The sequence below is a fragment of the Hoplias malabaricus genome, chromosome X1, assembly GCF_029633855.1.
Source record: "Hoplias malabaricus isolate fHopMal1 chromosome X1, fHopMal1.hap1, whole genome shotgun sequence".
NCBI classification, from domain to species: Eukaryota; Metazoa; Chordata; class Actinopteri; order Characiformes; family Erythrinidae; genus Hoplias; species Hoplias malabaricus.
Window position 1 is genome coordinate 13,033,943 of NC_089818.1, and position 22,384 is coordinate 13,056,326.

Genomic DNA, 22,384 nt, shown 5'->3' on the forward strand with positions numbered 1-22,384 from the left:
GCTGTTTCTGTTGCTCCTCGCTGCTGTGCGCTTGGGTCGGGGTAAATAGCAAGCTGCTCATTATCATTTAAAGGAACTGGGCTGTTCAGATAGGGGGAGAATGCAACTGTGGGATTTTGAGAAAAAAATAGATCACAGATATTTCATTTAGAACCAGAACTGTGTTCCCTCTTAGAGAAAGGGAGCAGTATGGCACCTTTTAAAGATGGGTTTAGTTCAGGTCTTGTCCTGTTCCTCTCTGGTGTTACTGGATTGTTGATGGTGATTAGTTCTACTGAGATCTGTGTTCGTTGCCTGATGAGTTTCAGATGCAGGAATAGCCTCTGTCTCAAAGTTTTGAGGGTGGGGTTTACTGTAGTCAGAAGATAGTGTGGACCTCCACCCTCCGACTCCTGCTATGCGCACACAGAGTACATCAACTAACAGCAGTGTTTCATGCTGTTAAACACTATTTCACTGTGTATAATATTTTATTCAGGACTTAACTCAAACTTTTGTTGCATCAAATGTTGAATGGCACTTAATTACATCAAAACATTTTTCTACTAATTAAATTATTTTTGTAAGTAAAATTAGTTAGGTAATATTATTAGGAAGAGGGTATTTAACAAATGGTTAGCTGGATTATTTTAGCCCAAGGCATGAGTATAAATATAATTCACACCACCTTCTGTTGGACTGGCTTGAATTTAGGTTAAAGGTTTCATTAAGGAAGAGGTTGTGCTTTGTGAGACGACACTTGAAGGGTATTTGGGGAGTATTCCAGAAAGTAGGATTTCTCAGTTAGCTAGATAACTAAAACCCCAGTTTAACTATTATGCGATAAGTATGCTCCTCAGTGCTTTACATATTGGAAATGCTTTCTTTAGGTCTTAAGTTATTTGCTTGAACTGAGAAATCCTTCTTTGTGGAGCTAGAGTTTTACACATTGCTGTTGCTTTTGTCAGTTTGCTGCTCAGTGATTAATCCTCAGTTCTCTACTGGACACTGTAGTGTGGGCTCTGCTGTAGGTGTGATTAGAAAAGCTGTATTTGAACTGGAGTGTTTGTTATGGATTTTATCAGATTTGGGCTTCAGCCTGAGAAACGGAGGATGGGTTGAATGGTCAAACTGAGAAAATGCTTTATCAGCGTTAAAGTTGTTAATTTATTTGAGCTCCTCAAATGCAATTTCCAGAGATGTTAGGACATTTTCTAAGATGCAGTAAATTCCACAATCTGATGTTAATTATCTTAACATGTTCAGTGTTTTTACTCAACTGACTGTTATTTTGTAATTACAAACAATTTTAGAATGTTACACCTACAACACACTCAAATGTTGAGACAGAGATAAAGCTTCAGACAAATAATTTTTTTTTTCTTTGTTCGTTTTGCATTTTTTAAATAGGGTTAACAGTGAAATTCCAGATGTTTATGCTTTTCTTTTCCTCTTTCCCATCTGTCCAGGTTTAGTTTGAAGGGAGAACCTGCACAAGTAGCCGCCTGAGAGTCAGAACAGAGAGACAGGTTTACAACAGATTCAGAGGTAACACTGTTAACATTTATTATTAATGTGGGAAACAGGAGCTTGGTTCATATTTGTTGTCCCTGTCTTTCTATGGAAGAACCATTTTGATCATTTGCGCTGTGTAATGGATATGGAACAGGAAGAAGAAATTCACTGTTCATCTAAACATTCAAAATGTTGGAAATATATAAATGTATTAAGCCTAATACTATACAGCATTTTCAGCTAAAGGGAAATTAGTCCATGTTTAGAATTGCAACCACTTCAGAAAATCAGGCCTTAATGTTAACATCACACTTAAAATAATTACTGCTATTAACAAAATAACCTACCTAAAAGTGGTAACGTGCCTCTTCAGAGATTGTTGGGTGGTGTGTTAAGTTTAATCTCCTGTTCATGTGTGTTGGTGTTGACCGTGCTGTGTTTTCTTAGTTTGGCAGCAGGTCCGAGGCCCTCCTCATGCAGAACCACAGGAAATGAATAAACCGCCGCAGCCTCTAGCCGGACCCCCATCTGTCCCCCATCCCTCACCTTCACCTGGACTGACACAGGTAACACATACCAGGAAATACCTACTTTTAATTCTCTTACTGTACAGTGTGTTGATAGACTGTTTCAACACTCCTTCAAGGATCATAGAAAATCAAGGATTTATAAATAAATAAATAGAGCCAACAATTTAAAGTGATTTATTGTTACATTTCTTTCTCTGAAGTCCAACTCAGAAGATGAAGAATCAAATTGCTGTCAAATTACTGCAGTTTATGCTCCATAGTGGGTCCAGCCACTAGAGTGCGATCATGTTTGAAGGTTTTGTTACAGAAACGCAAACTAGAGTGTAGTGACTTGTTTTACTTACCAAAAGTGCTCAAGTGAAGGATGTCCTGGGAGCTCAAGGTGGGTCTGTCTGGTCATATTCTACAGGAAAGCTAAGTTAATGCTGCTCTGATAGAAAGGGGTGAGATTCTGGCTTCATTCCCACACACAAGAAGTTCTGGGAGCTTTTGACCCTGTCACTGGTTCCCATTTCCTTGTTAGACCAACTCAAAAACAATAAACGTAATCTAATCTTTCAAAAATTCACCTTCATAACTCTTAATTTTCTCTTCCATCTGAAGGCTGCGTTTCCGCCTGGTCAGCCTCCATCAGTGGTTTTTGCTCCTCCACCTCCACAAATGAACTCCACACCGCAGCCCAGACAGGTATTTAAAACACAAATTTATTTATTTACTACTTTTGATTTCACAGCTTTCTTGGGGCTAAACTGAGTGTCCGTTCTAATGTTTGCTTCCTGTGTTAAGTGTGTTCCAGAGATAAGTGTTTGTGTTTAAATGTGACAGTGTGTATGCATGCAAATTCGGGCCCTGTCCTTCTGCCTCTTCATTTATTTATTTCTCTCCTGCTGTCATGCCAGTTTCCCCCGGGCCCGCGTGATTTACATCAACAGGTACTAACTTTCTTCACTGACAAACCTCTGAGGCTTCCTCTTTTAAAAATCATTCACTAAGTTTCTCGTGTGTCTCTGAGGAATACATAAGCAGGCTTCAGCCTAGGACCATAATTTCAGCACGTTTACCTGTACTTAAGAAAGAGCATTAAAGGTAGTAGTAGGTAGTATTTTTACCTTAAAATTATAGCTTCAAAATCAGTGTGATGCTCCACTGGGCAGTAATAGAGAGAATAGAGGGCCCCTCATAGCTATTATGGGCTCAGCACTGCAGATACTGGACTATGTAACTTTTGGAAGAGGGTAGAAAAATTTACGCTAAATTCATCCTAAAGGACATTTCATTCATTTATTAGTTTAAAATGCCTTGGTGATGTCTCATTGAATCAATATATAATTTGACACTTCCTTTTAATCCTGAGTGGCAGTGGACCTTTGGACATCTTAAATTGCATTACTTTATAAGTCATGTGCTTGTGGCAGTTTTAAGATTTGTCATATATTTACAGGAAAAAAAGGTAAAACTTAAACTGGGGGACAGTGGCTTTAATTATACACCACATAATAAAATAAAAGGAGACTACTTTAGGATTATTATATTTTTTAAATTGGAGCTCCATTTGCTTTTTCTGATTCTCCTGTTTGTTTTCTCCTGTGTTCTTCTACATTTTTGTATTTCCACTGTCTCTTTCTTGGCTAGTTTCACCAAAACTGCACATCTTGCTTTGTGCTGCTGCTAACGTATTAACTGCTGCTCCGTGTCTTCCTTTCTCCTGCTCCCTCTTTCTCTCCTCTCTCTCGTCTGGTGTGTGGTGCTGCTGAAGGGGGGATTCAGGTCACTGCAGGTAACTTTTCTCTCTTGGGTGATCAGTATTTTGGTCTGTTTTGGGCATGCCATGGTCTTTCTCTGCAGCATGGTGGTGCTAGAACTGTAAAAATAGCTGGGCTATAATGGTTTTTGGATTCGTAATTGTAAAGCTGAATTTGGACCAGCTGTAAAGGCTAGCACATGGTGGTTAATTCGTAGGGAATTAAATGTTCCTTTTATCACTGGAATATCAAATTCCTTTGAACCACTTCCAGTTATATTGAAGGTACAAGGTATTTTAGTCATGCTGAGATAGAAGTATGGGATCTGGAGCATGAAATAAGGTGCATTATAATCCTCCTCTTGAGAAGGAACTAAGGAACTTTAGTACAGAGTACTTGTGCTAAAGATAAGGTCTTTTCACTTGTTGCAAGAAGTGTGATATCTTTTGCTGAGTCAGTGCATCTATTGTGTAATCAGTTCTGGTTACAAGTGAAAAGAGAACTTGCGTCTGGTGTCGCTTTGACTTTATTGCAGGAGTTTAACTGTGAACTGAGTGATTTTAATTACAGTTGAGTTTTTTAAATAATTATATATTCAATTCAAGATGTACATTTCAGACTGCACCCCTGGAATGGATAAGTGGAAAAGATACATTTTAATTTCAAATCCATTATAGCGGATCAGCCTATTCTAAATCATGTTTGTGATGCCACACTCAGGTCTGTTTTGGCCTTACCTTTGCAGCCTGCCACTGAAGTGAGGCAGGGGTAGAAGTGTTGAAGATTAAAGGTAGTGTTGTGGGCTGCTTTTTTAGGTGAGGCGTAATTTGAGCAGTGTTAGGCTAGAGGTGCTGCTGTTGGGTTGTAGAAATATAAACCCAGCCTCTCTGATATTCAGTAACGGTGCCATCTCTAGTGTGATCCTGCTTTGTACAACACTTATACAAGTGCAGTTTAATAGTGAATAGTTAGCCTCAAAAGATTTATTGGTTTATGTATTTAATCATTAATTTGCCTCCAAATAGACTGGGATTGTAATGTGGCCAAGCAACACAAACATTTAAAAATCCACTCTGAGATGGTCTGTAGAACATACTTGAATGCATGGTTGAAACAATATGGAATGTTGCCTGTGGACAAGCTGGCAATTAGGGTACAAAATAACCCCTGGGACCTATGGCATCAAATGACTCTCTTAAAAGACATGAAGGAATGATTTCACCAAGTGAATTGTAGGCTTCATCTGTGATACCAAGTCATTTGGGAATGTAAGGGAAACTGGTTCAAACTGGTTGAAAAGAGCAGAGGTGGATAGATGCATGTATAGGGTGGGCCATTTATATGGATACACCTTAATAAAATGTGAATGGTTGGTGATATTAACTTTCTGTTTGTGGCACATTAGTATATGGGAGGGGGGAAACTTGTCAAGATGGGTGGTGAACATGGCAGCCATTTTGAAGTCGGGCATTTTGAATCCGACTTTTGCTTTTTCAATGGGAAGAGGCTCATGTGACACAAACATATTGGGAGTTTCACAAGAAAATCAGTGGTGTGCTTGGTTTTAACGTAACTTCATTCTTTCATGAGTTATTTACAAGTATTTGATCACTTATAAAATGTGTTCCAAGTGCTGCCCATTGTGTTGGATTGTCAATGCAACCCTCTTCTCCCACTCTTCACACACTGATAGCAACACCGCAGGAGAAATGCTAGCACAGGCTTCCAGTGTCCGTAGTTTCAGGTGCTGCACATCTTGATGGTATGGTGTGGTATATGGGGTACAAAGATAGTGGGGCCATTCTTCATCAATGGAAACCTCAAGGCCACTGGATATGCGAAATTGCTACATGATGTGTTTTTCTCTTTATGCACTGAAGCTGGCACGTTCCATGAGTTTTTCCAGCAAGATGGTGCACCACCACATTATGGGTGTCAGGTCCGAGCATTCCTAGATGAACAGTTTCCTGGAAAGTGGATTGGTCGTCGTGGGCCAGTTGAATGGCCTCCAAGGTCTTAGACTTTTATCTTTTGGGTCATCTGAAGGCAATTGTCCATGCTGTGAAGATACGAGATGTGCAGCACCTGAGACTACGGATACTGGAAGCCTGTGCTAGCATTTCTCCTGCGGTGTTGCTATCAGTGTGTGAAGAGTGGGAGAAGAGGGTTGCATTGACAATCCAACACAATGGGCAGCACTTTGAACACATTTAATAAGTGATCAGAAAGAATAAAGTTATATTGAAACCAAGCACACATTGATTTTCTTGTGAAACTCTCAATAAGTGATGTCACATGACCCTCTTCCCATGGGGAAAAAAAAACAAAAGTTGGATCCAAATGGCCGGCTTCAAAATGGCCACCATGTTCACCGCCCATCTTGAAAAGTTTGCCCCCTCCAATATACTAATGTCCCACAAACAGGAAGTTAATATCACCAACGATTCACATTTTAATAAGGTGTATCCACTACACCTTATTAAATTCTACCCACCCTGTAGAATTTAAAGTCCATTGGCTGCTTTTCTCCATATCAGTGCCCAGGGAACATCTGTCATCCAATCAGATCACTTGGTACTGATGTAGAATTGCTTTTTGTTCTGAATTTAAGTTTGTGTAGATGTAAGGTTTTGTTCTGACAGGGATTGTATTTGTTTTTAATGACTTCACAAAGTTGACTTTGAATGGTTCATTAAGTCTTTGCGCTCCTCACTTTGTCTCCTTTCTCAGTATTACCACAACCGGCCGAACCTGTCTAGCAGTGCCCCGCGGGTGCCCCCCAACTCCACCACTCGGGCGGTGGCCACCGGACATGTTTACCCCTCCAACTCACAGATGATGATGATCTCCCAGCAGCAACTGCAGTTTCCCAACTCTCAGGCCCCAGCATACTTCATTCAACCTGGACAGGTAATCAGACATCCAAAAACTCCAGCTGGGATTCAGAGGGGGCATTCCTGAACAACATGAATGACAAGCCTATAGATTTCTCAGAATTTCTGCACAATAATTTTCTGTGAAAAATTAGCAAGTGCAGAATTAGCCAGAACATCCAAAATATAACACCATACCTTCACAGCTGAGTGCATAGACTGTGTCGGTCATAATGGGGATGTCTAGTGACTTTCTCAAAATTCCTCCATAATCCTCTGCTTGAGCTGTAAACTCAATGATGGAGAGTTTTACTGTGCAGTCTGTGATGATTGTAGAGCCTCATTTCTCTCAAGTAGTGAATGGAACCAGGTGTCTTCATGTCATTTTATTCCACCTCCACCAGTGCTCTCCACCCTACTAAAAGCTTTGTATGGAGGGATGATGGATTGTGAGGTTTTGACTAAAACATAGAAGTTTTGTTAATGCATGTTTCCACTGCATGGGATCGGCTTGGGTCGCTTTTAACTGGTTGCTTTCCACTAGTGCATCTCCCGTGTGAAAGGGGATTACTACTAGGGTTGTATTGGTAACTGGTTTTGCGGTATACAACAGTATTAAAATGCAAGGTTATCATACCTTGGATGTTTGTTTATTACCGGTATTAAAGGACAAAGGCAGCCAGATGAAAATCTCACCCGCACATGCGCAGTGCAGCTCTGCCTTGGTAACTGGTGCCATGTTCAAATTTAACCAGTTTCCATCCCCCTAAAACCAAACTCTAAATTAAATTCAGCCGTGTGGGACTACTTCGGATGCGTTTGTAAACAATGTGGATGTAAAGTGGCAGCTAAAGGAGGGAATACCACAAAGTTGTTCTCCCATCTATAAGAACACCTGCACTCTGTGCAGACCAATGTAGGTGTCTCCTAACCGTTTCCCTAACAAAAATGTGTGAAATGCTGACTATAAAACCTGTGTTTCCTCATGCTCAATCCATGTGGAAAGTGCTGAGTCATCCGAGCTATAGGCACATTGGTGCTAGATATCTTGAGCGCTTGGCCGTGAAGCACGTGCCGTGCCGGACTCAATATGAAAAACGTCGTTAATTTACGTTTGTTCGTATTCAAACTTTGACCTGCCTATTACTCATCCGTTAAAATCAGGCTCAGTGTTTTAAAAGTTTAAAAGAGAAGTCTCTCTTTTGAGGATTATGTCCGAAATAATCCCCTCTGTCTGCAGTGTTACGAAAATTGACAGTGAAAGCCAAAAATGCAACAAGGAAAACTGATCTGTTAGAACTGGAGTGTGGAGCAGTGTTCAGTCCAAAAAAACGAAAACATGCAAATACGCAATGAGTAAACAGTGCCTAACTTTACAGCGGACATTGTGGTTTCACAGCCAGCGATTTCTGTTAGAGAAGAGATTTTGTGACGTCACCTGCTCCAATTTTGCAGGGGAGCCCTGCCAGTGGAAAAGCGACAAGCTTTAAGTGAGCCGAGTTGTGTAGAGCCGGACCCTTGCTATTGAATAGCACCATTAAAAAGTCTACAGTTTGTGTATGTTTAGTGCAGAATCTATAGCATTTAAGTCCTCAGGATGTTTCAAAATGAAGAAGAACCACCAGAGAAAGTGACTTATTGTTGCATGTTTTTTTGCAGTACCGTCCTCCGTACGTGCCCCAGGCCCAGCAGTATTCTGTGGCCAGTGCTCCTGCTAGCTTCTACCCCGGAACAAATCCAGATTATAGTTCTACATATGGTAAGAGTCTGTATTAATTAACCGCAGGCCATTTTCTCTTTCTCTTTCCAAACTTCTGCCTCTCACCAGTAATTTTGGCTCCTGGTCTTCTGAAGGAGGACCTCTTGTAACACTAACATTTACAGACCAGTACTTGTTTTACAAAGCAGGATGATTTTTCAGAATAAGAACATTCACTTTTTATTATCTCCCCCCGCCCCCTGTATTTTTTTTTTTTTTTTTTTTTTTTTTCCCCTCTCCCAATTAAGCCAGTAATTAGAGTGCTAATGGCAATTTTCTGGACTGGTTGACACTGCAGGGATTTCTAACATTGTAACACGTTTCCTGCTGAGTTTTGCTGTCAAGAGAAATTTAATTGTATTAATTTTAAACTCGAAGTCTTTTAAATCGACTATGCTGCATGAAACAACATGTAGCATATTTAAGACCCCCTCTACTCATTGATTAAACCCAGACAACTCCTCTCTGTTCAGAATTATAGTGCTAAATGTTGCTTTCAAGACATTAGACACCTAAAGCACTATATGTATATGTATATATGTGTGTGTGTGTGTATATATATATGTATATTTCTTATACAAGGGAGAAGTGGCCAAGAATAGTAGCAAAATAATTTTCAGTACATTTCATGAAACATTTTACATGTAACAGCTACTCAAAGAGAATCTGCAGGGTTTCCTGCAGTGCTTTATGTTTAGGGCGGCCGCTTTGAAAACATCCCCCACTCCCACAATTTTTTTTTCCCAAGTATAATCTATTGCATAGTGTTTATCTAAGACTATGCAATTATTCCTTGCCTCTACCTCCACTCACTCCTGTCCTGCAGTTCAAAAGCCTAGCTTATTTGATGTGATTGGTTCCTTAGCTGTGTAAGGTGTGAAACCTGGTCTGCCTGAATCTGTTTCTGAGATTAGAATGCTACATTTACAGCAGAGGGTGGCTTTAAACCTTAGTTCTAGAGCAGATTTCCCATACTGTCCAATTTTCCTGTGAAACCCTGCTTTGTGAATCTCTTCTATTTTCTCATTCCCTCATTTTCTCTCTTGCTCATTCTTTTAATCTGTGATTATAATGTGCTTCCTGATGAATCCTCTCATTCACTTCTGACCCCTTCTCTCTCTCTCTCTCTCTCTCTCCCTCTCTTTCGCTCTGGGTTCAGAAGCCTCTCTAGCAGTGAGGGAGAGGCGGGGGGGTGGGGGGAGAGGTGCAGTTCGAGAGAACGGTCGACTCTCTCTTCACGCTCCTCTCACCTCCCAGCGCTACCCCGGTGAGTCTGGAACGCAGGGCTACATATGTATTTCTTTTACTTTTGTTTTATTTTCTTTACAAAACTGTCTTCTCGAAGCATGCACTTGCATCAGTTTTTGCCACTGAGACCTCCACATGGACCCTTGACTCCAAAGACTCATGAAACAACTGTACCTTTGCTTAAGTGTTCATTTTAGGGCTGAACTCGGGTACTAAAATCAGCAGTGAGTAATTCAGGTTATATTTGCACTCCCCTCATTTACTCTGGTAGTGGTTGAATAAGACGGGTTGTGTTTACAGTGATAAACCATAAAGAATTTCTGTAAGTTACTGATTATGAAGCCCCACTGGGATGTGATATGTCATTTGGGTCTTGGGGTCAATCCTTCTACAAGAGCTTCTCTGTCATTTATTTCCTTCCAGATTGGCCATATTAGTTACTTTCTCCATCCTCTCCTGTGAAATCTACAGGCCAAATTACCTGTTTTTCACCATGCTTAGCGTGATTGTAGTTGTGTTCGGATACATATCATCAGGGTAATGTGTTTTTTGAATTTACAAAACAACTCGCTCTCTTATGGTGTCTTGCTACTTTTTATTTGACAGAGGCCGAGTGTCTGCCCTCTGACGCTAATACAGGCAGGACCATTAGTGAAAATCCTTAACATTAGTCTGTACTTATATAACTTTTTACTGATGACCCATGGGTCTGTACACTCTCAGAAAAAAAAGGTACGGTAGAGGTACAATACTGGTCACTGAAGGTGCAAACTATGTAAATGTATATTTGAAGGTACAACAGTGTTTAAAGGTCCAGTTTTTTACCTTAAAATGTACATTACATTCTCGGGAAGGAGGGATAAATTTTCGTAATCTTTCATTATACAGGGTGGGTCATTTTATATGGATACACCTTAATAAAATGTGAATGGTTGGTGATATTAACATGGAAATTAGAAATGCTAGCACAGGCTTCGTGTCTGTAGTTTCAGGTGCTGCACATCTCGTATCTTCACAGCATGGACAATTGCCTTCAGATCTACTTTCCAGGAAACTGTTCATCTAAGAATGCTCGTACCTGACACCCATAATGTGGTGGTGCACCATCTTGCTGGAAAACTCAGGTAATGTGCCAGCTTCAGTGCATAAAGAGGAAAACATCATGTAGCAGTTTCGCATATCCAGTGGCCTTGAGGTTTCCATTGATGAAGAATGGCCCCATTATCTTTGTACCCCATATACCACACCATAACATCAAGATGTGCAGCACCTGAAACTACAGATACTGGAAGCCTGTGCTAGCATTTCTCCTGCTGTGTTGCTATAAGTGTGTGAAGAGTGGGAGAAGAGGGTTGCATTGACAATTCAACACAATGGGCAGCACTTTGAACACATTTTATAAGTGGTCAGAAACTTGTAAATAACTCAGTTACGTTAAACCCATTGTTTTCCTTGTGAAATTCCCAATAGGTTTGATGTGTCACATGACCCTCTTCCCATGGAAAAAAAAAAACAAAAGTTGGATCCAAAGTGGCCAACTTCAAAATGGTCACCACCCATCTTGAAAAGTTTCCCCCCTCCCATATACTAATGTGCCACAAACAGGAAGTTAATATCAACCATTCACATTTTATTAAGGTGTATCCATAGGCCCACACTGTATAATGAAAGATTATGAACATTTATCCCTCCTTCCCAAGAATGTAATGTAAAACTGGACTTTTAAACACTGTTGTACCTTCAAATATACATTTACACAGTTTGCACCTTTAGTGACAGTAATGTACTTCTACCTTAAGTTAATATCACCAAATATTCACATTTTATTAAGGTGTATCCATATAAATGGCTCACCCTGTAGAACTGTCATATTAAAAAAAAAAAAAAAAAAAAAAAAAATAACATGCAAAGCCATGGAGATGAAACGTGTGTAAGAAATCAGCACAATTTTAAAATCTACAGTTATAATAAAATAAGGTACAATTATGTTCCCTGATTAAAGGTGCAAATATGTACCCCTGAGAGTACTACTACAGTGACAAACTTTCTGACAGTTTTCCATGCTGCTTCAGTACGTTAAATGCAGGCAGAAAGTAGCGTGGTCCCTTTCTGAAGAAAACCTATCAGCAACGGCCAGTGGGAAAGCTAATGTGTTGCTTCTCAAGGCAAGAATGCAGATGCTGCCTCAAAGACTTGGTCCAGTCTTATGAGACCTAAGCAGTTTTCCCCATATGACGTCTAATGTGTGGTAAATCAGATCTGGACAATTTTAGAGGTGATCTTTCTCACGTGGAGGTTACAGCTGGAGCTTTTCCATGTCAAACATTCTCACAGCTGGAAATATTCCACATGGGGTCATGCCTATGCAGTGTGTACAGGGGGGTTTCTCTGAAACACTTCCTGCTCTATTCATTGCTTGGACTGTGTACTAGGTGGCTCTGCAGGAAAACGTCTGGGTAAAGTCCGCTACAAAGGATTTGGACGTTTGTGTTTGTACATACAGCTCCGCTGGGTAAAGTCTGGAAAGTTCTGGGTTACTGTGCATGTCTGAAACGGGCTACAGTTGGAGGGACACAACTCTCAAACATTTATCCAAACTTACTTCTGTACTTGGTGATTATGAAATGTGCAAATTGATGGGACACCATATTGTGATATGAGAATGAGATGATGCATTAGGTTCAGTGAGGAGACCTGGACCATGTTTCCTTACAAATGTCTGCCTGACAGAGTTCATCCCAGTAGGGCTTTATATTTCATTTTTACACCACTGTTTTATTTTATGCATTATTTGGAGTCATGGGTCGTTTGGGTTGTTTACAGATCCAGTTTATTTCCATCTTATTTTAATTGACATTGCCACTTGCATGTGGATGAATCCCTAATGCAGGTGGTAAATGTTTGGTGTTTGGTTTTTAGTTTTGTGGCTAAAACTTTTATTTTAATCAGCAGACGCACGGTTTGAGATCAGAGCTGGGCCTTGTCGACTTGTGGATGTGAAGTGTCGTGACCTTTCTTTATTTCACTTTGGGCACTTAGTGTGTTTCACTTTTTCCCTTTTCATTCAGCTGGAGCTTATTATCCTGCTCAGCAGTTCCAGCCCACAGTCACAGCCACACCTGTTATAATGAACCCTGCTCAACAGCAGCAAGCCCCGCCTCCACAACAAGCCCCTCCCCAACAGCACAAAAGGGAGCGCAAACAGGTAACACGTGGAAAGAGGTTTGATTCACAATTTTATTAATTTAAGTCTTAAGTCTTTTTTTTTTTTTTTTTTTTTTCTTCCCCCCTTTGGCACACTTTTGTGATTCACCTTCACATCTGCCTGTTCAGATTAAAGAAATTTAGCCTCATACATTCCTGCTGAAAATGTTTCAGAATAGATGAGCTATCGATTGAGGAAAAGCTTTGAATCGGACCAGAGTTCGCTCACTGCACAGCAGCAAAACCAAAGTCTAAAGAATTAAATTAAAGAATTTGCCTTTTTAAAGGTGCAGGGTGTAATACTTGGCGGCATCTAATTGTGATGTAGATTGCACCCTTCACTTTTCAATCTGCTACTTCAGCAATAAAAACACAAAGCAATGGGAGATTCAGAGCGGCCTCTTAGCGCTTTTCCACCAATGTGGAGTTGGCTCCATTCCGGTCCACAAACCTAATTTTGAACCGCTCGGTGCTCCACCAACAAAAATAGGTTCCGGAATCCAAAAAATGTTTACTGTGGGAACCAAAGAATATTTTGTAATTGCACAGAGCTCAGATGAGCTAGTAAACTAGTGAGGTTTGGATTGTCTAAGCTGCTTTCGAGCAGTCATCTGAAACTCATATTTTTAGATTTGTTGTTCCAAAGCAGTTGTCCTTGCTAAATGACTAAAATACTCCCATTTACAACCAAATGATTCAGTCCAGCTGTTGGTCTCACTGGAGGGGTGGGGGCTAATGGGCCATTTATTTAATAGTGGAGGGTTGGGGGCTAATGGGCCATTTATTTAATAGTGGAGAGGGGAGTTCTCACCTGTGTTTTCATACCTGACTCATGAATAGTCAATGTGTGAGCCACAGGTATTGAGAAACCATATTTGTAGCAATAGAGAAGAAAAAAAATGTGTCAAAGTTGTAAATGCCAGTGTGTGAAATAAAAAAAATAAATAAATTAAAATAAAAATCAAAATAAAATTTCAGGTTCACAATGTGTTTTTTCTCCATGTCAGCACCTTTTGAAAATAGGTTTTATTGAAAGTCCATGTTTAGACTTAATTTAAACAATGAATTTCATACATCTCTTACACACACTAATATTCAGCACAAACCTATGCAACAATACTGTATGTTTTTGGGAAGATTTTTTTGGTAGGTGAAATTAATAAAAATGTCAGGGCTTGTCAGATAGCGCAGATGTGGCTGAAAGGCCTAAGGCCAAGGGGCTAAGCAACTAAAACTCAGGTGATAATACAATAATGGGAACATTGAGGCTGTAAACTGTACTAATTTCTGCACATAATAGATCACCTTAAATCTTACACAGTGCACCTTTTTTTAATATAAGAATAAACCATGTCCTGTATATAGATAAGGGGAGAAATTGTTTTTTATCATATAAATATAATTGTCTTTCTGACACTGTATGTGTATCTGTAAACATGGACTAAAGTTAATTATTTTTTCTGTACTATCCCTTAATTCCACAGATCAGAATACGAGACCCAAACCAGGGAGGACGTGACATCACGGAGGAAATCATGTCTGGCGGAAGATCCGCATCTACACCCACACCACCTCAGGTCAGTCCACTGCTATTTTTTTAATTTTATACTTATGATTTACTTTAGCGTTTGTAATAGTCTTTCAGGAGAATTAAAGTCAATCACAAGCTAATTCTCTCTCTACTTTTCTCAGTCTGTCGGCCCAGAGGCTGGAGGTCCAGCGCAAACTAATGGTGAAACTATACCGCCACCAGCTGCTGTAGTGATTAGACCTGGTATGTACATATTTATATTGTAATTATTATTTTTTGCCATCTATGGAGTCCTAAGGGAGCATAGTGACAGTAGTCACTCACTTCCTGTTTGTGTAGTCAGCACTGGTGTTGTACAAATTTGTTTGAAAATTTTTCCTCCCTCCCCCTCCGTGTTTTGGGAGTTCAGTGAACAGCTATGGGGTGGAACTGGATACAAATAGTGGGTGAAAAAATAAATCCCTAATTCACAAAAGGAAAGCAAAACCTGGTGTTAGAATACTATCCCTAGGAATATTCTATTCAAAATGATTTGCCTTTGTAATTCCAATTCTTTTTTCTTTTTTTTGCCTTTGTTGTAATTCCTTTCTGTTATTTTTATTTAATATTTCCCCCAATTAATTATTAGTACATTTAGTTCTTTAAATAAATCCACTGTAGTTGCTTGGCGAATGAATAGCTCTGTAGTGCATTAAGAATATATTTACCCTAATCCAAGCTGTTGCCCAATGTATTCATGCTTACAAAATAAAAAAATGCCTTTATAACCAATTCCAAGTGCAGCATTGCAGTAGTAAACCTGGAACATGCCTATATGCTTGTGACTGCTGGAAAAAAAAAAAAAAAAAAAAAAAAAAAAACAGGATTAGGCTTAGGTTCGTGCTCTCAATCAAAAATGATCATTTAAAAAAAAAAAAAAAAAAGTTTGATTTGGCCCTGATTCTGATCTCTGGAGATTTTGTTGAGACACTAAATAAACCACTAAATAAAGTAGTTATTGATAATGGACGGTAAATAAACTGAACCTGGACCATCTCCACATGGAAGCCCAGTTTTAAAAGAATTCTTATTTTGTTTACAGATGATTGTGTAAAGCCTGTGGCTCTCGCAGGCACTTCTGCGACTCCTCCTCCAGCTAAAACCCCTGAACAAAGCGCCATCGCTGACGAGACTAAAACCTCACCGGATCAGGAGCCAGTTTTGTCTGAGAGCCCTGAGACACCCCCACAGCTTCAGAACATTGACACAGAGCTCAGAACTTCTCCATCTCCTCCTCCACCTGCTCAGATCTCTCTACCTTCAGCAGAAAATCCTACCCCACAAGCTGAGGATAAAACTGAGGATGCTGTGGACGCACCTCTTTCTCCTGAAGCTGAGCCCCCAAATCCAAAAGCAGAGGGGCCAGAAGAGCCCACAGCAGCAGAGGAGGAACCTTCTGAAAAGGTGGAGAAGGTGGAACCAGAGGAGCCCAAGGTGAAAGAGTTGGAGCCTTTGGCTGAAAAGGCCCAGCCCACCTCTGACCCCACCCTCACATCTGTAACTGCTACAGCTTTGGCCACTGAGGCAGCCATTCCAGCAACCAATGGCAGTGAAGAAGCAATTGTTGAAGCCACACCCACTGAACCTCTGAAGGTAATGGGGCGTGTGGCTTCTTGTGAAATTGTACCATTTTGGTTAATTTAAGTAATAGTTAAGCACCTCTTTCTATTCTTCCACCAACTTTTAGAAGATAAATCCAGAGCTTGAGCCTGAGTCATCTTCAGTTCTGCCCGAGGAGGTTCCTGTGGCCAATGGCCTGCCTCAGGACCTAGAGGAGCTGCCTGGGGAGAAGCCTAAAGCCAGTGCTGAACCTGAGGCTGAATCCAAGGCTCAAGAAGCTCAGGAGAGCACCCCTAGTGCCCCAGAGGTCTCGGAAGAAGGGGACGTGAAGACAGAGGAAACTCTTTCTGAGGAGACCACTATGCAAGGTGTGTTCAGTTATTTTGTTGTTGTAGTAGTATATTTTGAGCTGACAAGTTATATTATAGAACTGTTAGCGAATATTGTCCCCCGGCTCTTCCTGTAGTGCATTAGTCTGTCAGAATGATCTTGTGGATTATATGAATGTAGTGTATTGCATGATAGAGTGCACTATTTGGCAACTGGTTAGATTTAATGGCTGTAGGACTTGCGTTCAAGTCTCAGTAACTCAGGCTGCATAAATATTCACTTGCATTCATGTACTCATTTGACAACTTCAAAGTGCTTCAGGTGAGGGGTGAAATTTAGTACATATGAAAAACAATAATAGGAAAAATAACAAGATTAAATTTTAAAGTGTTAATCAGGATAAAAACAATAAATATTAATAATAAAGAACCTTATGTATAAAAAAAGCTTTAATTCTCAAGATTCTGTTAACTGTGGGGCGCAATGTTGTTTCATTATTAAAAGGTGCTCAAGGGTTTTTTTATTTATTTATTTTTAAAGATATAATGAGATTTTTTACCTGACAAAGGTCAGTTTTCAGTGTGTCCTCGGTTGGCTTCAAACTCTTTCTCTCTCTCTCTTCCTCCCCCCTCAGCTGTCCTGTCTGTGCCAAAGAAGAAGAAGAAGTTAAAGGATTTGAATAACAAAGATGTGGGAGATCTCCTAGATGCCTTTAAAGAGGTCTGTGCCTTTATTCAGGTGAAAGGCAGAGCTCTAACTCCTGCTGGGCTTTAGCTGATGGTGTAAAGTGTATTGAAGTCATGGCCTTTAGAAACAGCAGCTGTTTTAATGCGGTTTCTGCCATTCTCTCTGTTTTAGCCTGAAGAGAAAGAACCTGCTTCTGAGCCCATGGTTGCTCCAGTTCAAACTTCGGAGCCTCCAGCCCCTGCCCCTGAGGAACCAGAGGAGACATGGGAGGAGAAAGAGGACAAACTAGACACTGAGAATATAGAGCCTGATGCTACCAAGCCTGTGGAGCAGAAATATCAGTACAAGGAGGGTAAGGGAGCTTACAGACGAAGTTGAAATTAAATCTTTCAAATTTTTCTTACAAATTTTTTATTATGAATAATTTCTTACAAATAATTTTTTTTACACATTTATACTTTTTATTTAACACAACTGGTGTGTGTGTGTGATTACATAATTTATGACCACAACTTATTAACCTCTCTTTGGCAGTTAATGGCATCCTCACACTGGAATTCAGTTTAGAGAGCTTCCTATGCGAGTTTGGGTTTGTTTGATCAAGCAGGAAAGCAGTTTTCGTTAAGTTTTTGTACACCTTGATTGGTGAACTGGTTTTGCAGTAATAAGGAAATTGAGTACACTTCCAGATACGGACAAGTGGTGGATAATGGATGGATGAAGTACACTTTATTTTATTTAATTGTTGTGGAAGATTGGCTTTAATTCAGCTTCAATTCTCTCCTTGCTGCAGAACACTGGAAGCCGATTAACCCTGAGGAGAAGAAATGTTATGACAGGGAGTTTCTGCTGCGCTTCCAGTTTATCAGCGCCAGTATGAGCAAACCTGAGGGCCTTCCTCACATAACTGAGGTGGTGCTGGACAAGGTGAGTTTCTCTGTCTTTGACAAACTTGCAGGAAATGTCATTGTTGTTTTAGTACCCTTTAAATAGTAGTGAGTTGTTTAGGATAATGTTATCAATGTTTATCTATTCATGATTTTAATGATCGTTATTAACAAAAGTCTGCATATTTTTATTTTAATTTGTTGGATCCCATCAGGAGTTCATGCCATGCACTGAGGTATTGAAAGTGTTCAATCCTGAAATCTCATGTGTTTCTGTTTTCTCTGTTTTCTTCAGGCGAATAAGACCCCTCTCCGGCCACTGGACCCCAGTCGTCTGATGAACTGTGGCCCGGACTTCACTCCGTCCTTTGCTAATCTTGGCAGACAGCCGCCTGGAGGAGGGCGAGGACTGGTACGCTGCTTTTTATGCTGCTTTTTATGTCTGTATGTCTCGTTCTCCGTCACTTCTTTCTTGTTTTTGTCTATGTATATATATGTATGTGTGTGCGTTTCTAGAAACTGACAGCTCTTGTTTATCACCACCCTCTCTTCATCAGCTCCCAGGCCCTCGTCGCTCTCAGCAGGGTCAGCAGCGTAAGGAGCCAAGGAAGATCATTGCGAGCGTGTCTCTGAATGACGACGTTCAGCTGAACCGGGCAGAGAAGGCGTGGAAACCGTCGGGTAAGAAGACTCGTGAGGAAGAGGACCCAGAGATGGTCCGCACGCAGGACCTATTCCGCAGAGTCCGTGGCATCCTCAACAAGCTCACACCACAGATGTTCCAGCAGCTGATGAAGCAGGTGACGGAGCTCACCATTGACACAGAGGAGAGGCTCAAAGGAGTCATAGACCTCGTCTTCGAGAAGGCCATCTCCGAACCCAACTTCTCTGTAGCCTATGCCAACATGTGCCGCTGCCTTACAGGGGTCAGTCTTCTATGTTTTCCTCTGCACTTTTGTCTGTTCAGTCTTCATTTTACAACCTTCTTTTACTTTTTTTCCTATCCTTTATCCTTTTTGGCTTTCTCTTGTTTCTTTTTCTTTTCCTTCTATTAATGTGATTTTCCTTCCTGTGTCTAGCTGAAAGTCCCCACCTCGGATAAACCGACAGTCACTGTGAATTTCCGTAAACTGCTGCTGAACCGCTGTCAGAAAGAGTTTGAGAAGGACAAGGATGATGATGAGATCTTTGAGCAAAAGCAGAAAGAGATGGATGCTGCCAAAGAGGTAAGAGACTGTTGTGTATCCCGAGTTGCCCAGCGATCATAGCATTGGCCTGTTATCAGGAGTCAGGGTGGGTAGGATGGCCCCGGTCTCGCTCATCTTTCTGCTAGCGGTGCTGGTTAACACGGACAGATGTGGGCTTTGTTTTCTGGTATGTTGAGCTGGTGAGTGTTGTGTTAGTAGCAGTTCATAAAGCAGGGTGGTCTGGCCATGCGTTTCTCAGAGGAAGTATTTGCTCTCCTTCACTCTCCAGAGGCTGGTGGCAATAGTTCATTAAATGTTAATTGGGAAGAAAATATCCCAAAATTTAGGGATAAGTATCACGATAAGAAGTCAATAAAATGGACAACCTGTGTGTTGTTAAACATTTTATGCTTTAACATTTATACTTCTGCTTTAGTGTCTGTGTCTCTCTGCAATTACACCGCCACAACACTAGGGCTGAATCTCAAACATCATCTTCTCTATGTAGTACAAAATATAGTGGTGTAGAAGAATTACTTTTATAAATCTTTAAAGTGCACTATTTAGGAAGGAGGTTGTTGTATGGGACAAAGTGAGGTTAACACGAGGTGCCAGGAAAGGAACAAATACAAAGCCGGCACGTTTTTCCCGTGTGGTCAAAGCTTCTCGTTGAGGGTTTTTTTTCCCGGAGATTTTTCCTCTTTTTCAACATATTTATTCATCCCTGACGTCCACACCATATCAGAGGAAATCTCTAGCTAGGCTAGTCTGTGGTCTCTATAGTGTGGAGTTCCTGTACAACTACAGCTCAACATAGTGTCCATCTGATTACTGCAACGTGTAGTTACATATCTGGAGAGGTGTATGTCAGGCTAATTCATCTTTAACTAAAGCCCAATTTATAATTTCACGTTGACGTCACGTATAATTATAAATTAGACTTTAATTAGTTCAAATGAAAACAAAACATGTAGGGTACCTTTTGAGATTCAACAATAAAACTATAGCTACAGAGGATTTTAGGCTTTTAAATACTTCTCCAAATCTTCTCAACCCTCTCAGACAAAAGGTTCTTAAGTTTGAATGCTGAAAACCTACATCTGTTTCATTATCAACTGTTTTATTGTAACAACTGTGACTAAAAGTGACATGTCAGATATTTACCCATGAGAACAATCAGGGTTTAACCATGGCTTTTTTTTTTTTAAATAAATGACACTAAAAACATGCAATTCTTTGTCGTTCCTTCACCCCCCACCGCCCCCAATTTTCCTGTTGGTCGTGAGAATCAAACCAACGACGTTTCAGTCCTTCAGTCCTCTTCTCTAACCATTAGGTCATGGTTCCCCACGTTACAAAATCTGACTGAAATCAAAAGCAGATTTTATCAGACTAGTGCTTTTTCTGAGCTCTGCAGTGTGTGAATTTAGCTGTGCTTGTTAGCATTCCGAGTTAATGAAACTCAGGTGTAGCAACAATAGCAGGAATACTAAAACAAATATAACAGCCTTTATTAACAACTTAGGCCTCCTGTAGCATTTTAGGATGATAAGGCTATTGTTTTATGTAGAGCTGTGGTTAATCACTGACCTTTGTTTTTTGTCTGAGGAGGAGGAGCGCCAGCGTCTGAAGGAGGAGCTTGAGGATGCAAAGGACAAAGCTCGCCGTCGCTCGCTCGGAAACATCAAGTTCATTGGGGAGCTTTTCAAGCTGAAGATGCTGACGGAGCCCATAATGCATGACTGCATCGTGAAGCTGCTGAAGAACCATGATGAGGAGAGTCTGGAGTGCCTCTGCAGACTTCTGTCCACAATTGGAAAAGACCTTGACTTTGAGAAGGCCAAGGTATCAGACGCTAACTCTATTTATTAAAGATTTTAGGCTTTTACAGTGCTTCCCTCTAGAAAATGTTAGTAAACAATGGCAAGATGCTATTCAGAAAGTCTTATGGAAGGTATGAGGAATTCAGGCATGAGGGAAGGCAATTAATATAAATGTCTAGTGTAGTAAAAGTCTGTTTTTGTGTCTACAGCCTCGTATGGATCAGTATTTTAACCAGATGGAGAAAATTATAAAGGAGAGAAAAACATCCTCCAGAATCCGCTTTATGTTGCAGGATGTTCTGGACCTCAGACGGGTAAGTACTACTATTACAACTAATAACTTCAACATCATAATCAACCTAACAATCCAAACCAAAAACCTCAAATCTAAACTGTAATTTTTTTCTTTGGGTTCAGTTTTTTTCTCCAGTAAAAGTGGTTAAACTCTGAACTTGGTTTTGTATTTAGTTTCTTATTTTATTTATTTTTCCTCCCCCCCCCTCCCTTCTGTCTGAATAATTATAGAATAACTGGGTTCCAAGGAGAGGAGATCAAGGCCCGAAGACGATCGATCAGATCCATAAAGAGGCTGAGTTGGAGGAGCACAGGGAGCACATTAAAGTCCAGCAGCAGCTCCTGTCCAAAAAGGATTCGTCTCAGGGCCGAGGAGCCCGGGGCCCTCACTCTTCCTCCTCATCTTCCTCGGGCCGAGGCAGCCAGCCCCAAGATGAGGGCTGGAACACTGTTCCCATCAGCACTAAGAACAGACCCATTGACACCAGCCGGCTCAGCAAAATCACGAAGGTACAGGCCTCAGCTAATCCCAGGTCATGTCTAATCACTGCTTCCAGAAATTGCACAGGAAAACCCTGACAAATAAATGTCCCCCCGCCAAAAAAAGGAACGCAGATTTGATTGTTGACTCACATATTTATGCACACGATCAATTTCCTTCAAGTGATCTTGGTCAGGCTTAATATGGTCAATGAAATTTAACACGGATATTGTGAAGTGTTAGGAAAGGGAAGATGAGATTTGACCAGTATTTCTGACATGTCCCACAGTGTGAACCAGATCGAGCAGTGTGTGCTAAAAGGTAACTGATAATGGTCTGTTGCTGCATCAAAATTGGCGAATTGTGTTTTAACTTTGACGCAGGCAGCTGAATTATACACTTTTTTTTTGGGGTAAGTCTTTTAACCCTCTGCTCTGTTTCCACAGCCTGGTGCTCTGGACTTTAACAACCAGCTTCTGGCACCTGGAGGAAAGGGCTCATGGGGCAGTTGGGGCAAGGGCAGCAGTGGAGGCTCTGGAGCCAAACCCAGCACGGAACAGGGTATGAACACAAGCATGGCTTCAGCCATTTTTACTCCACACTCACTCTCAGTGCTTTGGGACAGAACAAAAAATACTGTAAGATCAATAACTTCTTGAGTGATAATGTTTGAAATTTATTCATTCATTTTCTCTTTTTCTCTCTGCATCTCTCC

General features: G+C 40.7%; 1 protein-coding gene across 4 annotated transcripts in view; it reads left to right on the top strand.

The window, feature by feature from the left end:
- Positions 1-22,384, top strand: part of LOC136675508 (eukaryotic translation initiation factor 4 gamma 1-like) — a 34,076-nt gene that overhangs the window by 3,537 nt on the left and 8,155 nt on the right. The window contains exons 2-24 of one of the 4 annotated variants that reach the window (XM_066652062.1): positions 1,449-1,527; positions 1,942-2,060; positions 2,628-2,711; positions 2,924-2,956; positions 3,781-3,801; positions 6,497-6,676; positions 8,299-8,398; positions 9,558-9,665; positions 12,715-12,851; positions 14,335-14,427; positions 14,543-14,624; positions 15,463-16,013; positions 16,108-16,348; positions 16,945-17,030; positions 17,169-17,349; positions 17,791-17,924; positions 18,180-18,296; positions 18,442-18,810; positions 18,964-19,110; positions 20,680-20,916; positions 21,104-21,208; positions 21,420-21,698; positions 22,116-22,230. In XM_066652062.1, the coding sequence (XP_066508159.1) occupies positions 1,986-2,060; positions 2,628-2,711; positions 2,924-2,956; positions 3,781-3,801; positions 6,497-6,676; positions 8,299-8,398; positions 9,558-9,665; positions 12,715-12,851; positions 14,335-14,427; positions 14,543-14,624; positions 15,463-16,013; positions 16,108-16,348; positions 16,945-17,030; positions 17,169-17,349; positions 17,791-17,924; positions 18,180-18,296; positions 18,442-18,810; positions 18,964-19,110; positions 20,680-20,916; positions 21,104-21,208; positions 21,420-21,698; positions 22,116-22,230 (3,475 nt within the window). In that variant the 5' untranslated portion in view covers positions 1,449-1,527; positions 1,942-1,985. The remainder of the gene's footprint in view (positions 1-1,448; positions 1,528-1,941; positions 2,061-2,627; positions 2,712-2,923; positions 2,957-3,780; positions 3,802-6,496; positions 6,677-8,298; positions 8,399-9,557; positions 9,666-12,714; positions 12,852-14,334; positions 14,428-14,542; positions 14,625-15,462; positions 16,014-16,107; positions 16,349-16,944; positions 17,031-17,168; positions 17,350-17,790; positions 17,925-18,179; positions 18,297-18,441; positions 18,811-18,963; positions 19,111-20,679; positions 20,917-21,103; positions 21,209-21,419; positions 21,699-22,115; positions 22,231-22,384) is intronic. The other 3 variants (XM_066652063.1, XM_066652065.1, XM_066652064.1) reach the window with 3 other exon arrangements.